We start from the raw sequence: 17,613 nt of genomic DNA, 5'->3' as shown, positions 1-17,613 counted from the left end.
ACTGAATTTTGTCCGTTTTTAGTCCTCCTTAGTCATTTCCAAACCCTTTCGATTTCAAAAGACTACTGCCGACGCTTAGCTTTATTTTGAAATCGTACGGGAAACCTTCGAGCGGAAGACGTGCGCGCGTGACGCCGTCAATGACCGCGTTTCCGGAAAAGGAGGAGGAGGACGGGACGCGCCGAGCAGAACGGAGCGAAGCCGAACGCCAGCGAACCGAACCGAAGAAGATCCAGCATGAACGAGACGGCGGGTTTGCGCTTCCGGAGGCAAAACAGGAACAACGTCATCACGGACACGCGCGCGGAGCACGTGCACAAGGGCAAGGGGTGAGAGAAGGACGTCACTGAAACGACGTAGCCTAGCGGTGCCTTTCCTAGCTGACGTTTAGTAGTCCCCCATAAGAACACAAGTTTGCTAGCTTGGTGCTAACGCTAATGTTGTGGCCCGCGCTAAATGAAGGAAGAAATGGCTGCACAGGAAGCTTCAATTCAGTCTGTTGCACTTCTCACTTCAACGCTAGATGGCGCTACACAGGCACAGTGCTCAAAACATGACTTGTTCAAATCAATGGCAAAAAAAAAATGGACAATTTCCTTATTTTATTTTTTTTAATGAATATATCAATTTGTTTTGATTTTAAATGTCATGGAAATTGTAAAATACTGTGATGAAGGGTTTTTAAAAACAACCTGGGAAAACCACAAATGAGAAAAATCGCAAAAACTACTGAAATATCACAAACAGCAAAAATTGAAAAAAAAAAAACTGCAAAAACTACTGAAATGGCAAAAATTAAAAAACTGCACAAAATAAAAAACAAATTGCAAAAGATACAAAAACCACCAAAACCGCAAAACTGAAATAAACTACAAAAAAGCAAAACAGAAATACTAGCAAAACCTAAAAAACTACAGAAAAGAATTGCAAAATTGAGATAAAGTGAACAAAAATACACGAAAAACTGCAAAATGCACAAAACTGTTTAAAAAAAAAAAAACAGCTGCAAAAACTGAAAAAAACAATTGCAAAATTGAGGAAAAACTATGAAAAAACAAACTCAAAAACTGCAAACAAAAAAAACGAAATTGCAAAAAAAAAAAAAAAACACCGAAACTGCACACAAAAACACCTAATTCAAAAACAGCAAAACTGCGAAAACTATTGAAAACAATTGCAAAATCAAGAAAAACTGCAAAAAAAAAAAACACAAAACCATGAAAGCTGCAAAAAAAATTACACAAAAATGCAAAAATCAGAAAACCAGTACTGCCAAAAATGCAAAAACAATTGCAAAATTTCGAAAAACTACAAAAACACATAATCTGTAAAAAAAAAAAAAGCACAAAAATTCCAATTACAAAAAAACACATGAATTGCAAAAAATGACAAAAAAAAAACAAAACCAGCGCACATTAATTGTAAAAAACAGAAAACCAGCAAAACTGCGAAAACTATAGTAAACAATTGCAAAATCGATAAAAAATTGCTACAAAAAAACACCCAAAAACATGAAAAACTGCAAAAACAAATATGTCCACAAAACTGCAAAAATAAAAAACACAAAACCAGAACTGTAAGAAATAAAAAAACAATTGCAAAACTTTGAAAAACTACAATAACACAATCCACAAAAAACTACACATAGAAAACACATAGTTTGCAAAAAACAAAACTGCAAAAACTGCAGAAAACAATTTCAGCATTAAGAAAAACGGCAAAAATAACCCCATAAAAAAATATGAAAAACTGCAAAAAATACACTAAACTGCAAAAATAAAAAACACACAATCAGAACTTAAAAAAATACAAAAACTGCAAAGAGCACGTCTTCAAAAAACTTGCAAAAAACTACAAAAAACACGAACACTGCACAAACACACAAATTGTAAAAATCCCAAAACCAGCAAAACTGCAAAAAACTACAGAAAACAATTGCAAAATTAAGAAAAACTGGAAAAAAAAAACATGAACAACTGCAAAAAAAAATACACAAAGCACCAAAAATAACACAAAAACAGAACTCCAAAAAATACAGAAACAAAATTTAAAAACTACAAAAAAAACTGCACAAAAACACATAAGTTGCAAAAAAAAACTACAAAAACACGAAAACTGCACAAACACATGAATTGCAAAAAAAAAACACAAAAACTGCACAAACTCATAAATTGCAACAAAAAAAACACACACAAAAACTGCACAAACACATGTTTCACAAAACCAGCAATACCGCAAAAACCACAGAAAACAATTGCAACATTGAGGAAAAACGGTAAAAAACCCACAAAAAATATAAAAAAACTGCAAAAAAAAAAAACACTAAACTGCAAAAATAGAAAACACAAAAACAGAACTTCAAAAAGACAAAAAAATTGCAAAATTTAAAAAAACTACAACAAGCACAAAATTTTCAAAAAAGTGCACAAAAAACACATACATTGCAAAAATCGCAGAACCAGCAAAACTGCAAAAACTACAGAAAACAATTGCAAAAATTGAGAAAAACTGCAAAAAAAAATGAAAAACTGCAACAAAAAAACACCAAAAATAAAAAACACAAAACCAGAACTCCAAAAAAATACAAAAACAATTGCAAAATTTAAAAAACCACAACAAAACTGCCCCAACAAAAACACATATATTGCAAAAATAAACTACAAAAACATGAAAACTGCACAAACACATAAATTGCAAAAAAAAAAACAGGGTTGGAAGCGAATGTTCATTTGCTGCCACCCTCCCACTTCAAATGGATTGGCCGTCTACTGGTGATAATATTAATTTCAATTGACTGCAGAAGCCTGAAAGCGCTTTTGTCGCCCCTACAACATGGCCTCGGTTCAGGGCGGCCATGTTGGTAGGGGCCACGTTCCCATTCAAGTCAATGCGTCGCCTTAAAAAAAAGTCGCAATTACCTTATTTCTCAACCGGATTGACGTCTACTTGTAACAAACTGTTCAATTTACAGCATTCATTTACATTCATTTACAGTCGTCGAAAGATCAACTCGGACGAAACGTCGGCCGTCTCGCTAGTGTTGGTCGCTTCCGGTAGCGCTCACTATGTCACTTGTTGTTCTAGGACTTACAGCGGCCGTGTCTTCCGGGTGACGTTGCTGTCGCTGGGCGGCTTCCTGCTTTTGCCGCTTCTCGTCGTCCTGCTCGTACTGGAGTCGCCTATCCGGCCCGACATCCTGATGTGAGTCCGCACTCTGCCGATTTATTGAGCGTCACGTTCAGAAGTTCGCTGATATGGGACTGATGATGATGCCAATATTAATTGTTTTTATTGTTAATTATTGATTTTTGCATGTACATGCAAGCACCACCGTCAGGAAGTGACCCAATATCAACAGGAAGTGACCTCTTAATCAAAAGGGAGTGACTTGTTATCAGTTAGAAACACACTGAAGCCCCCAAATCAATTGGAAATGATCTGATGTCAACAGGATGTGATCAAAACATTTCCCCTAATCAACAGGAAGTTACCTGGTATCAACAGGAAATGACCTTGAAATGCCGCCAAATCTACAGGAAGGGACCTCATACAAAATTATAATATATTTAGGGCTGTCAAAATTATCGCGTTAACGGGCAATAATTAATTTTTTTAATCAATCACGTAAAATATTTGACGCAATTAACACACAAATGCCCCTCTCAAACAGATTAAAATGACAGGATAGTGAAATGTGTACTGGTTGTGTTTTACGGAGTTTTGTTGCCCTCTGCTGGCGCTTGGGTGTGACTGATTTTATAGGCTTCAGCACCCATGAGCATTGTGTAAGTAATTATTGACATCAACAATGGCGGGGTACTACCGTATTTTTCGGACTATAAGTCGCGTTTTTTTTCATATTTTGGCTGGGGGTGCGACTTATACTCAGGAGCGACTTATGTGTGGAATTATTAACACATTATGATATAATTTCACATGTTATTTTGGTGTTTTGCAGTGACACTGATGGTTTTGTAAAGTTGTTAGCATGTTCTTATGCTATTGTTATCTGACGTTCGCTTTCTGCCTTTGGCAGTGTATGTTCAATTGTATTATTGACTTTTTTATCTTGGAATGGATGCATCTAGTTTGTGGCGCTTTCACGCCCACGTGAGGGCGCACTCGCACTTGTTTACGTGAAGAAGAGTGCTCACACGCCAGAAGAAGACGGACAGCTACGTAGCTCTGAGTGAGTGAGTGGGCGAGTTAGCGAGAGAGAATAGACGACTGCGAATCTACTTTCATTGTTTATGCTTTTAAATCATCCCTACAGTGGCAACGCCTGCGTGTATCATCTTTTCTGTTGTCGTTGTGTGTTTTCCACCCGCGATCGGACACTTAGAGCCAGTTGTGTGGTTGTTTGAACGATGTGCTAATGATAGCGAACGCATGCTAACCTGTTACTTATTACTAATAGTACCTAATTATCATTTATTTACGTTGATGCGAACCTGTTTTCTATCGAGGACCAAATTGATTCAGCAAATTATACGGACGTCCAGCATTGTCTTTTGGGAGTTCGCTGGATAGTCAGGACCGAGCCGTAGCGTAGGACAGTATATTCACATTTCGTTGTTCATGCGCTGTACACTGTACATTTATTTAGCATGTTGTTCTCTATTGTATTTTTATATTAAATTGCCTTTCAAGATGACATGTCTGTTCTATGTGTTGGATTTTATCAAGTAAATTTCCCCCAAAAATTCGACTTATACTCCGGTGCGACTTGTATATGTTTTTTTTCTCTTCGTTGGGCATTTTATGGCTGGATCGACTTATACTCAGGAGCGACTTGTAGTCCGAAAAATACAGTAGTTTATTTTTTGATTGAAAATTTTACAAATTTTATTAAAACGAAAACATTAAGAGGGGTTTTAATATAAAATTTCTATAACTTGTACTAACATTTACCTTTTAAGAACTACAAGTCTTTCTATCCATGGTTCGCTTTAACAGAATGTTAATAATGGTAATGCCATCTTGTTGATTTATTGTTATAATAAACAAATACAGTACTTATGTACCGTATGTTGAATGTATATATCCGTCTTGTGTCTTATCTTTCCATTCCAACATTAATTTACAGAAAAATATGGCATATTTTATAGATGGTTTGAATTGCGATTAATTGCGATTAATTAATTTTTAAGCTGTAATTAACTCGATTAAAAATTGTAATCGTTTGACACCCCTAATTATATTATATCAGCTGATATCTGTAAAAAGTCCATATATTGGCCGGCCGATATATGGGTCAACCTTTAGTCCTTCCCCGCAGTCTGAAGGATCCACCCCCCATGACGGGCTGCTGGGAACCCAATACCAAGCTGCGTTTGGCCACCAGACTCTACGAGGACGCCATTGCCGGTCCGGAATCGATGGCGAACATCGGAGGTTCGCGCCACCAACCCGCCGGCTGCCATTTATCCAACATTTTACTGACCGATCACTCCCTCGCAGATGTTATTTACAGCGGCACGGCTGACGGAAGGATTGTCAAGCTCATCGGACGGAGGGTTTTCACACTGGCCAGATTGGGAAAAACACCCTGTGGTAAGCAGTGTTGTTAATCTTACTGAAAAAAGTAATTAATTATAGTTACAAATGACTTCTCCCAAAAAGTAATTCCGTTAGTAACTCAATTACCTGAATGTAAGAGTAATTAGTTACTTGGCAAAGTAATTGGTGATAATTACTTTTTTTTTTTTTTAAACTGGCCACACTATGTGAAGTTTTTTGTGAAGGTTTTTGTTACAATTGGCCCGAGCCCAATTCTTTACCCTAATTTACCCTTTACCCTGAATCAACTGTTAAAAGTTGTTAAAATTGCTCCCATTATTGCATTAGTTCCCTTCTCTCTACTTTCGACATATGAAAGTTTTAAACTGTTTCATCATTTAAAGATAGATTCAAGTCGAGATTTTGCCGATTTAGAAGTATTTTGGATAAAAACTTACTTAGGTTCGCCAGGAAGGTTCTCTACAACAGAGCCGTCCTAAAAAGTCTACTGCTTTAAGATGGCGGCTGTTTACTAACGCATCTAGTGCCGTGTCTGTCATTTTGCATCTAGTTATATCTATATACAGTATATGTGATATCTACCATGTCTACCATATCTACCATAACATGCGGGCGTAGTTTGTAGGCTATCGGCTACAACATGTATTATTGGAGCTACCTAGCATCGCGTTTGCTCGGCGTCACAACTTTCTTGCCTCCTCCCCACTCCTGCTCTGCTCTGTCACACTTTTCGACCAATATAATAACACATAGTAACGCATGCCTTTCCGTCCTCAGTAACGGTAACGGCGTTGCCAAGATGAGAAAAGTAATTAATTAGATTACCCACTACTGAAAAAAATAACGGCGTTAGTAACGCCGTTATATTGTAACGCCGTTATTAACAACACTGGTGGTAAGTATGCGTAATTTGTGCAATATACTTTCGACTTTGACCTTAACATGCATGAATTAGTACTTTTTTTCTGAAATATTTATAATACATTTGTTTAGGCCAGCGATATCAAAATAGAATGTTACACAGTGGGGCAAATAAGTATTTAGTCAACCACTAATTGTGCAAGTTCTCCTACTTGAAAAGATTAGAAAGGCTTGTAATTGTCAATATGGGTAAACCTCAACCATGAGAGACAGAATGTGGAAAAAAAAAACAGAAAATCACATTGTTTGATTTTTAAAGAATTTATTTGCAAATCATGGTGGAAAATAAGTATTTGGTCAATACCAAAAGTTCATATCAATACTTTGTTATGTACCATTTGTTGGCAATAACGGAGGCCAAACGTTTTCTGTAACGCTTCATAAGCTTTTCACACACTGTTGCTGGTATTTTGGCCCATTCCTCCATGTAGATCTCCTCTAGAGCAGTTATGTTATGGGGCTTGCATTGGGCAACATGGACTTTCAACTCCCTCCGCAGATTTTCTATGGGGTTAAGATCTGGAGACTGGCTAGACCACTCCAGGACCTTGAAATGCTTCTGACGAAGCCACTCCTTTGTTGCCCTGGCTGTGTGTTTGGGATCATTGTCATGCTGAAAGACCCAGCCACGTCTCATCTTCAATGCCCTTGCTGATGGAAGGAGATTTTCACCCAAAATCTCTTAATACATGGCCCCATTCATTCTTTCCTTTACACAGATCAGTCATCCTGGTCCCTTTGCAGAAAAACAGCCCCAAAGAATGATGTTTCCACTTCTAAGCTTCACAGTGGGTATGGTGTTCTTCAGGATGCAATTCAGTATTCTTTCTCCTCCGAACACGAGAACCTGTGTTTCTACCAAAAAGTTCTATTTTGGTTTCATTTTGGTCAGGTAACGAGTGGAGCCTCGTTAGACCTCGTGAGAAGAAGTTAGACTTCTTTGACAGCCAGGAATCTTGCTTGTTTGTAGGTGACCAAATACTTATTTTCCACTCAAATTTGGAAATAAATTCTTTAAAAATCAAACAATGTGATTTTCTGTTTTTTCACGTTCTGTCTCATGTTTGAGGTTTACCCATGTTGACAATTACAGGCCTCTCTAATCTTTTAAAGTAGGAGAACGTGCACAATTGGTGGTTGACTAAATACTTATTTGCCCCACTGTATATACCTATCATCCTACCTACCTACCAACCAACCATCCACTCTGCCTAGCTAACATCCTATCGAGAATCCTGCCTACCGAGGATCCTACCAACCAACTTAGATACCTATCATCCTACCTACTTAGCACCATAACTACTAACCAACCATCCATCCGACCAACATAGCATCTACCTACCAACATCTCATCTATCCTACCTAGCATCCTACCAACTTACCTGGCTAGCATCCTATCAACCAACCTACATACCTCTCTTCCTACCTACTTACCTACCTACCAACCATCCACTCTACCTAGCATCCTACCAATGAACCAACCAGTCAACCTGCCATCCTACCTACCTACCTACCAACCTAAAAATAACACATACTGACTACAGTCGGATTTTTGAAGGAAAAGGTAGCGTTTGTTGGCCTCTATTACAATACCATATTCAGCCTACCTATAATAGCTCTGGAGTATAAGTCCAACTAGTCCACAATGCATCAGTCAAAGGAAAAAATAGATAAGTTGCACAGGAATATAAGTATAATATTGGGAGTCTCGACACTGACGCCGCAAGAACACACGTTCAACTTTGCAATTCTTGTGCGGTGTGCATACGCAGGATCAGCGGCGGACGAGACGACCTGCGGGAGACCCCTGGGGATCAGAGTAGGGCCCAATGGGACTTTGTTTGTAGCTGACGCCTACCTGGGCATCTATGAGGTCAACCCCACCACAGGTGAGACAGGACATGGGATACATCATTGCTGTGAATGGCCATCGTTGCTTAAAAACCTTTGCCAAACAGGAAAAAACTACTAATACACACTTATATATGGAGTGTGCAGTTGTAGAGTGCCATTATACCAAAATAGTAGGTTAGCATAGCTCAAGTGCTAATCACTTTTACTACCAGAGTAGCCGACTCTTCACCATTTTCCCTCCTAAAAGCTAATGCCACGCTCGTTTGTTAGCTTAGCTCATGTGCTAATCACTTTTATTAGCGGAGTAGCCCACTTTTCCCCATTTTCCCTCCACCTAACCAAGCTAATACCACATTTGTAGTTATCTTAGCAAAGGTTTACTAGCCTACTTTTTCTCGTTTTCCTCCTTTCAAACAAAGCTAATACCAGAATAGTACGTTAGCTTAGCTCATGTGCTCAGGACTCTTGTTAGCAGGCTGCGCAAGTCTGCTTGCTTACTTTTGACTGTTTTTCTTCCTTCTAACAAATCTTTTAGTAGTTATGTTAGCTTAGCATAAGTTTGTTAGCCTACTTTTTCAGGTTTTCCTGCCCAGGACAAAGCCTACATTAGCAAGTTAGCTTAGGTAGCACACGGAGGAGACCGCCCTCCATCACCCTCCGCTCTCTTGGTTTTTTCCAGGCGAGTCCACTCAGCTGGTGTCGGGAGGTCAGGAGGTTGGCGGCAGGAAGTTGCTGTTCATCAACGACCTAGCGGTGACGCAGGACGGCAAGAGGGTGTACTTCACCTCCTCCAGCAGCAGGTGGCATCGCAGAGATTACCTTCACCTCATCATGGAGGCCCCGGCCGACGGACGGTGTGGCAATATATTAGGAGTGGGAACCTCTTGTTACCTCACAATACGATACGATTTGCGATTCAAAGCTCACGATAACAATGATTTGACGATTTGGCGATACAACGACTATCGATACATTGGTCAGGAAATCATTCTAGGATATTGTACAAAATAATAAAGAGGAAAAACGAGCTTCTGCTGTGAATTGGAATGAGTTTATCACTAGTAGACGTCCAATCCATTTGAAGTGGGAGGGTGGCAGCGAATGAACGTTCATTCACTGCCACCCTCCCTTGAATTGAAGTTGGAGGGTTGGCGGCGACTGAACGTCCGTTCATTAGCTGCCTGCAAGCTTCCTGCGTCATATGGACTGAAAGTTTAGTAGTGATAAAGTATTTGAAATTGATGGCAGAAGCATTAGAAAGACCTGTCAAATGGCCACAGGGCGGCCATATTGGTAGGGGCAACATTCCCATTAATATCAATGTTTGAAGTCCTAACTAGCTTCTTTCTCAACTGATTTATTGTGTGACTAACATTGACGCTCTAAGACGTCCAATTTGAAGTGGGAGGGTTGGCAGCGACTGAACGGCTTTTTATTAGCTGCCTGTCAGCCTCCCACTTCAAATCGATTAGACGTCTACTAGTGATAAACTCATTGAAATTTATGGCAGAAGTATAAAAATACCTGTAAAATGGCCTCAGGGCGGCCATGTTGGTAGGGGCAACACTTCCATTAATGTCAATGTATGAAGTTCTAAGTAGCTTATTTCTGAACTGGTATTGTGTGTGGCTGACATTGACGACCTTAGACGTCCAAATTGAAGTGGGAGGGTCGACAGCCACTGAACAGATGTTCATTAGCTGCCTGCCAGTCTCCCGCTTCAAATGGATTGGACGTCTACTAGTGATAAACTCATTGAAATTGATAGCAGAAGCATTAAAGACCTATCAAATGGCTTCATGACGGCCATGTTGGTAGGGGCAAATTTCCTATTAAAGTCAATGCATTGACAGTAAAATAAATTCATAACAAGCTTAAACTGATTTTTATAAGATTCAAATCATCTGCTACTTACTCTGGCTGCCATTGACGTCCAATCCATTTGAAGTAGGAGGGTTGGCAGTGAATGAATTAGCAGATTCACAGCAGAAAGATTTTAAAAAACTTGTTTTTGTGTTCATTAGTTATAAAAGCGTAGCTTGATTTCAGAGCCTTATATCGCAAATCATAACTATCGTGAGGACAATGGTAGCCCGAGTATTATGACGCGTTCTTGTTCTCTGCCCGTCAGGGTTTTGGAGTACGACGTGGAAAGCGGAGAAGTGAGCGTGGTGATGGACAACCTGCGATTCCCCAACGGCATTCAGTTGCTTCCCGACGAGGAGTCCGTCCTGGTCGCCGAGACCGCCATGGCCCGGATACGAAGGTACAAAAGAATACAGCAATAAAGTTGTGGAATTTTCTAGAAGGTAGCAACCAAATAAAGGATTTGATGGATTGAAATGAGGCGACCAAAATGCTTTAGGGTCCACGTGGCGGGTCTTAACAAGGGCGGCATGGACAACTTCGCGGACAACCTTCCCGGTTTCCCCGACAACGTCCGTCCCAGCTCGGGCGGCGGCTACTGGGTGGCCATGTCGGCCGTGCGCCCCAACCCGGGCTTCTCCATGTTGGACTTCCTGTCGCAAAGACCCGCTCTCAAGAAACTCCTCTTCAAGGTACAAATAAATGCGCTTTTTCTGCTAGCTAGCTAGCAAGCACAACGTTACCTTTTGCAGAAAACGGACTTCTACTACACGGTACTTTTTACTTTAATTTGACATTGTGTTCAAAAGAACATTCTAAGCAGTTACTCATTATTTGAGTAATAGACATCATAATATATTGACGGGACACGCGGCGCAGGGCCGATCCGTAGGGGGCCTATCTCCGTCAAAGCTGACCGAGTGGAAACACAGACAAAGAGCTTTTTCCGTTGAAAATTCTTGTGAATGAATGCTTAAATCCCTGAATTCTTAATAGATATTGACGTAAAACAGTCCCGATTCTTTGTTAAAAGTAAAAAAAACTGCAGGTAGCATTTATTTTAGGTAAATATTGTAAAAATATGAGGCTAGTCAGTAAGAAAATTAGCAGCCGCCATATGTAAAACAACATTTTCGTTGAAAATTCTTGTGAATAAATGCTTAAATCCCTGAATTCTTTATAGATATGGACGTAAAACAGTCTCGATTATTGGTTAAAAGCAACAACAACAAAAACGTACTGGTAGCATTTATTTAACGTAAATATTGTGAACGATGATGCTAGTCTGTAAGCAAATGACACCTTACGAAAACAGCTTTTTCTGTTGAAAATTCTTCTGAATAAATGCTTAAATGGTTTATTATTTAGTTTATTTTTTGATTGAAAATTTTACAAATTTTGTCAAAACGAAAACATCAAGAGGGGTTTTAATATAAAATTTCTAGAGATGTCCCGATCACGTCATTTTCAAAGTATCGGAATCGGCAAAAAAAAATATTGCCATGCCTTTTTAATATACAGTATATATATTTTTTAATTAATTGTTTTTTAATTGTATTCAACGTTACAGACATAATATGTTGCACTCATCCAGAGTCTTTAGTTTAGGCTTAAGGTAGGGTTATCAAATTTATCATGATAACGGCGGTATTTTTTTTTATTTTTTTTTTTATGTATCACGTTAAAATATTTAACGCAATTAATGCATGTGCTGCGTGACCTACCCACGCATTGTTGCGCTCAATCTGTGAGCAGAGTGAATTTTGGCAGCCTTTGGAGCCTTTTTTTAATTGGCTACAGCCTTACAATCCCTCTCCCTACGATTAAAAATATCATGGGAAGCAATGTGGGGAAGCAAGGTAGCAATTAATCTTTTTCTTAACACCTTATGTTATTTCCCAACGCAGAGAAGATATATCCATTGGTAGCACTACGCACAGTTATGGTTCCACTTCCCATCATGCATTTAGGCATGGCTACGGTATCCTTTACTGAAAGCTCAACAAATACACTAGATGGCAATATTTAGTCACAATATACAAAGTCACAAGTCTTTTTATCCGTGGATCCTTCTCACAGAAAGAATGTTAATAATGTAAATGCCATCTTGAGGATTTATTGCCATAATAAACAAATACAGTACTTATGTACTGTATGTTGAATGTATATATTCGTCTGAGTTTTATTCATTTTTTTCTTAATGCATTGCCAAAATGTATATGATCGGGAAAAAATTATCGAGAATGATTGGAATCGGATCGGGAGCAAAAAAACATGATCGGAACAACCCTAAAAATTTCTATAACTTGTGCTAACATTGATCTTTTAAGAACTACAAGTCTCTCTATCCATGGATCGCTTTAACAGAATGTTAATAATGTTAATGCCCTCTTGTGGATTTATTGTTATAATAAACAAATACAGTACTTATGTACAGTATGTTGAATGTTTATGTCCGTCTTGTGTCTTATCTTTCCATTCCAACAATAATTTACAGAAAAATATGGCATATTTTATAGATGGTTTGAATTGCGATTGATTACGATTAATTCATTTTTAAGTTGTAAATAACTTGATTAAAAATTTTAATCGTTTGACAGCCCTAATATATTATTTGGAAATAATGCTACTTCCCACCTCCTCCCCGCACCTCAGCTCCTTAGCCAGGACGTGATGATGAAGTTGGTACCCCGCTACAGCCTGGTGGCCGAGCTGCAAGACGGCGGGGTTTGCCGGAGGACCTTCCACGACCCCGACGGCCTGGTGGCGGCGTACGTCAGCGAGGCGCACGAATACGACGGCAGCCTCTACTTGGGCTCCTTCCGCTCGCCGTACTTGGCCAAACTGGACCTGAGCCTAGTGTGATCCCACTCGTTAAAACTTTCCAAGGATGAAATCCTGCCACTTGTATTTGTTCAGCAAGAAATCAGTTCAAAAAGATCAGCTTTTTTGTGTGCAAATGTATTGATTTTTTTCCCAAGTCTCAATTTGTACATAAAGTCGAAGAATGGGTCAAAGTATGAAAAAAAATGTGACTTATACAGTGATATGGAAAAGTATCTGAACCTTTTGGAAATTCTCCAGTTTTTGCATAAAATGATCTTTGTCAAAATCACACAGATGTAAAAACAGTGTCTACTTCAACTAAAACCACCCAAACATTTAAAGGTTTTCATATTTTAATGAGGATAGCATGCAAACAATGACAGAAGGGGTAAAAATAAGTAAGTCAACCTTCTGCCTAATAGCAACTGAAACCAATTTTCACCAAACAATTAAAGTCAGCTGTGTGTCCAATCACTAATATTTGGTTTAAAGCTGCCCTGCCCACTATAAAACACACACCTGGTATGAATTGTCTCGATGAGAAGCATTGTCCGATGTGCATCATGGCTCGGTCAAAAGAGCTGTCTTCAAGACCTGCGATTAAGGATTGTTGATTTGTATAAAGCTGGGAAAGGATACAAAACCATCTCTAAAAGGCAGGATGTTCATCAATCGACAGTCAGAGAAGTTATCTAAAAACAAGAGAGGGTTTGGCACTGTTGCTTCACTCACAAAGAGCGGCCGCCCACCAAAGATGACGACAAAAGTTCAGCGCAGAATACTCAGAGAGGTAAAAAAGAACCCTAAAGTGTCTCCTAAAGACTTACAGAAATCACTGGCGCAGTCCAATATCTCTGTGTACACATCAACTATACATAAAACTATGGCTAAGAATGGTGTTCATGGGAGAACTCCACGGAGGAAGCCACTGCTGTCTAAAAAACATTTTTGGTCGTTTGCAAAAAGGCACTTGGACACTCCACAGAAGTTTTGGCAAAATATTTTGTGGACTGATGAAACCAAAGTTGAATTGTTTGGGAGTAGCACACAACGTCATGTGTGGAGGAAAAATGGAACAGCTCAACAACATCAACACCGTGAAGCATGGTGGAGGGAGCATCATGATTTGGGGCTGTTTTGCTTTCTCAGGGCCTGGACAACTTGCAATCTTTAATGAATTCAAAAGCTGCAAGAAAACCTGAGCCCGTCTGTCAGACAGTTGAAGCTAAAAAGAGGATGGATGCTGCAACAAGACAATGATCCAAAACACACAAGTAAATCAACTTCAGAAGAACAAAATACATGTTCTGGATTGGCCAAGTCAAAGTCCAGACTTGAACCCCATTGAGATGCTGTGGCATAACCTAAAGACAGCGATTTATGCCATACACCCCAGGAATCTGACTGAACGACAGCAGTTTTGTAGAGAAGAATGGACCAAGATTAGTCCTGATCGATGTGCCAGACTGATCTGCAGCAACAGGAAGCGTCCGGTTCAGGGATCTGCAACCCTGGTCCTCGAGAGTCGCTATCCAGCTTGTTTTCCATGTCCCCCTCCATTAACACACCTGAAACAAATGATCAGCTCATCACCAAGCTCTGCAGGAGCCTGATGACGAGTTTGATTTTTGATTCAGGTGTGTTTAAAGACGGACACATGGAAAACCAGTTGGATAGCGGCTCTCGAGGACCAGGGTTGCTGACCCCTGGTCTAGTTGAAGGTATTGCTGCCCCAAAAGTTTAGATATAATGGTTCACTAATTTTCCCCCTTCTGTCATTGTTTGCATACTATCCTCATTAAAATATGAAAACCTATTAATGTTGTTGAAATTCGCCCCCCCGGCCCAGACGGACCCGGTAACAGCACCAGCCAAAACAAGTGCCGCTCGGCTGACGCTGCCTCGCGTGCGCCCGCCGGGAAGGCCGAATCTCGCGCGTCCTCTTCTTATTTTAACTCTTTGTGCTGACTCCATGTTTCAAAAGTTTGAAGAACACTCACCGAAAACAGGTTGACAATTTATTCGTCGACAATGGTAAAACCAAGGCCAAAACAGACGACGGAGGGACAATTCTGGATCCAAAACAAGGCTACATGTTTCTGAGCAGCAAAAATCTGTGTTATCTCAGTGTCCAGTCTTTTTAAAGTCTTTGCTGAGGCGGGCCGTGTCGAAGGCGTTTCTGAGCGTTGCTTTTGGGTCTTCCCCTCTGTGGCCGGTTTCGGGCGGGTTAGGTTCGTGCGCGGATTGGGACGCCCGCTATCAACTTTGCTGTCCGGCCTGGTTGTACTTGTTTTAGGACAAAGCGCTTTGTCCTTGGAGTTTGCTGGGAGAGCTGATTGCAAGAGTTGGTGCGTCAATCTTGTGATAAGACGGCATTGTGTATCTCTTCTATTTCTTCTCATTAAACTATGGTGTGCTATTTATTTTATATTAGTCGTGTAGTCCTACCGTAAATATGAAAATGATACTATTTCTTGATTAATTATATTACGTGTAGAGTAATGCAAACAGTTAGACGGTGCATACGAGAACCTGTACCATATGTATGTGTTAGACTATACATGTGTTAGACTAATGCAAACAATTATATGGTGTGTGCGATGACGATATCTTTTCCCCTTCAATGTTTGGGTGGTTTTAGTTAAAGCAGACACTGTTTTTTTCATCTGTGAGATTTTGACAAAGATCAGATCACATTTGATGATGTCATGCAGAAATGGTTCACTTTTTCATACCACTGTACAAAGGAAAAAGCGGGGTTTTTTTGTTGTTGTTGGAAATATTAGGTCAATTGCAGTGAAACATGATCACTCAACGCCAGCCTTCCCAGGTGAAATGGATTTGACGGCAAGAGCTGTCAATGGCAGTCTGTCAATGGATAGGAATGCTTAATAATAATAATAATAATAATACATTTCATTTCAAAGCGCTTAAGGGTGTATCGGATAACTTCCTGTTTATATTGGGTAACTTCCTGTTGTGGGGTAGCTTCCTGTTGATTTGGGGGCATTTCCAGGTCACTTCCTATTCATATCAGGTCATTTCCTGTTGATTTTGGGGCACTTTGGGGTCACTTCCTGTTGACTGCAGGATACTTGTTACTTTGGGGATGTTTACAATGACAATATGCGATTCTGTTCTACTTCAGAGTCTCTTCCTGTTGATTTTGGGCCATTTGGGGTTACTTCCTGTTTAAATTGGGTCACTTCCTATTGATTTGTAGGCATTTCGGGGTCACTTCCTGTTGATTTTGTGTCATTTGGTATTTACTTGCAGATTTTGGGTCACTTCCTACTGCTTTTGGGGCACTTTGGGGGTCACTTCCTGTTGATTGCAGGTTACTTCTTGTTAATTTTGGGGTATTTACAATGACAATAAAGGATACTGTTCTGTTTCAGAGTCTGTTCCTGTTGATTTTGAGGCGTTTGGGGGTCACTTCCTGTTGATATTGAGTCATCTTCTGTTTCTATCGGGTCACCTCCTGGTGATTTTGAGGTACTCCAGGGTCACTTGGTTTTCTTGTACTACCAGTACCTGTACTTGTGTGTACTTGCACTTTAAATCTCGTTGTACTCTGTACAATGACAATGAAGGCTTTCTGTTCTATTCTACTAGTGCGCGTGTAATTTTACTATAAGTGCCTGTACCTACGTACAATGCTACAATGATGTGTTCTTGCGTGTAATTGTACTACTACTACTACATTCAGTTGCACTGCTAGCACATGTAGTTGTGTGTACTGTAACTACAAGTGCTTTTACTGGTGCTACATGTGTTCTTGCGTGTACTTGAATGACAAGTGCGTGTACTGGTACTACTAGTTCATATACTTGCATGTACTTGTACTAAATGTACGTGTGTCATTTTGCTACAACTATGTGTTCTTGCCTTTATTTGTACTACTAGTACATGTAATTGCACTACTAGCATATGTACTTGTGTGTAAAGTTATTACAAATGTCTGTAATGGTGCTACAAGTACATGTTCTTGTGTGTACTTGAACTACAAGTAAGTACATATGTCATTTTACTATACGTAGCTGTACCTGTGTACACTGCTAAAAGTATGTGTTCTTGCGTGGACTTTAATTACAAGTACATGTACTTGGGTGGCACTACTAGTTCATATACTTATAATAAAATGACGCTTTTAGTACAAGTACACAAGTATGTGTACTTGCGTCTACTGGACTACTAGTTCATATACTTGCATGTACTTGTACTACAGGGACATTTGGGGGACACGTCCTATTGATATCTGGTCATTTCCTGTTAATTTGGGGATATTGTTTTTTTGTTGTTGTTGTTTTTTTGCAATTGAAAATGAATGGGAAATTTGGATGTCCATAGCCATCAATGGCATTGACTTACATATGCGTCAATGGAATCGGGGACATATGGGGGACATGTCCTATTGATATCTGGGCTTTCCTGTTGGTCTGGGGACATTGTTTTTTTTGCCATTGAAAATGAATGGGAAGTTTGGACGTCCATGGCCGTCAATGGCATCGATTTCCATACGTGTCAATGGGACGTTTGGGGGACACCTCCTGCTGATATCTGGTCATTTCCTGTTGATTTTGGGACATTGTTTTTTTGCCATTGAAAATGAATGGGAAATTTGGA

The 17,613-nt window shown here is 39.7% G+C and overlaps 1 protein-coding gene across 2 annotated transcripts; it reads left to right on the top strand.

The window, feature by feature from the left end:
- Positions 1-69: 69 nt before the first annotated feature.
- Positions 70-16,911, top strand: apmap (adipocyte plasma membrane associated protein). Of its 2 annotated transcripts, XR_009064645.1 has the most exons (10): positions 70-329; positions 3,085-3,201; positions 5,279-5,394; positions 5,461-5,553; positions 8,214-8,330; positions 8,975-9,149; positions 10,427-10,561; positions 10,661-10,853; positions 12,817-14,480; positions 14,676-16,907. XR_009064645.1 is itself a non-coding variant. In XM_057848430.1 (9 exons), exons 1-9 carry the CDS (start codon positions 238-240, stop codon positions 13,024-13,026), a joined length of 1,248 nt encoding a protein of 415 aa, XP_057704413.1. In that variant the 5' UTR covers positions 70-237; the 3' UTR covers positions 13,027-16,911. The 2 variants fall into 2 exon arrangements, 1 of the variants encoding a protein (XP_057704413.1); XM_057848430.1 differs by having other exon boundaries at positions 12,817-16,911.
- Positions 16,912-17,613: the final 702 nt, after the last annotated feature.

This window comes from Corythoichthys intestinalis, chromosome 10, assembly GCF_030265065.1.
Source record: "Corythoichthys intestinalis isolate RoL2023-P3 chromosome 10, ASM3026506v1, whole genome shotgun sequence".
Taxonomy (NCBI): Eukaryota; Metazoa; Chordata; class Actinopteri; order Syngnathiformes; family Syngnathidae; genus Corythoichthys; species Corythoichthys intestinalis.
The sequence above is the reverse complement of the archived record's forward strand: the minus strand, read 5'-3'. Positions and strand labels throughout refer to the sequence as shown.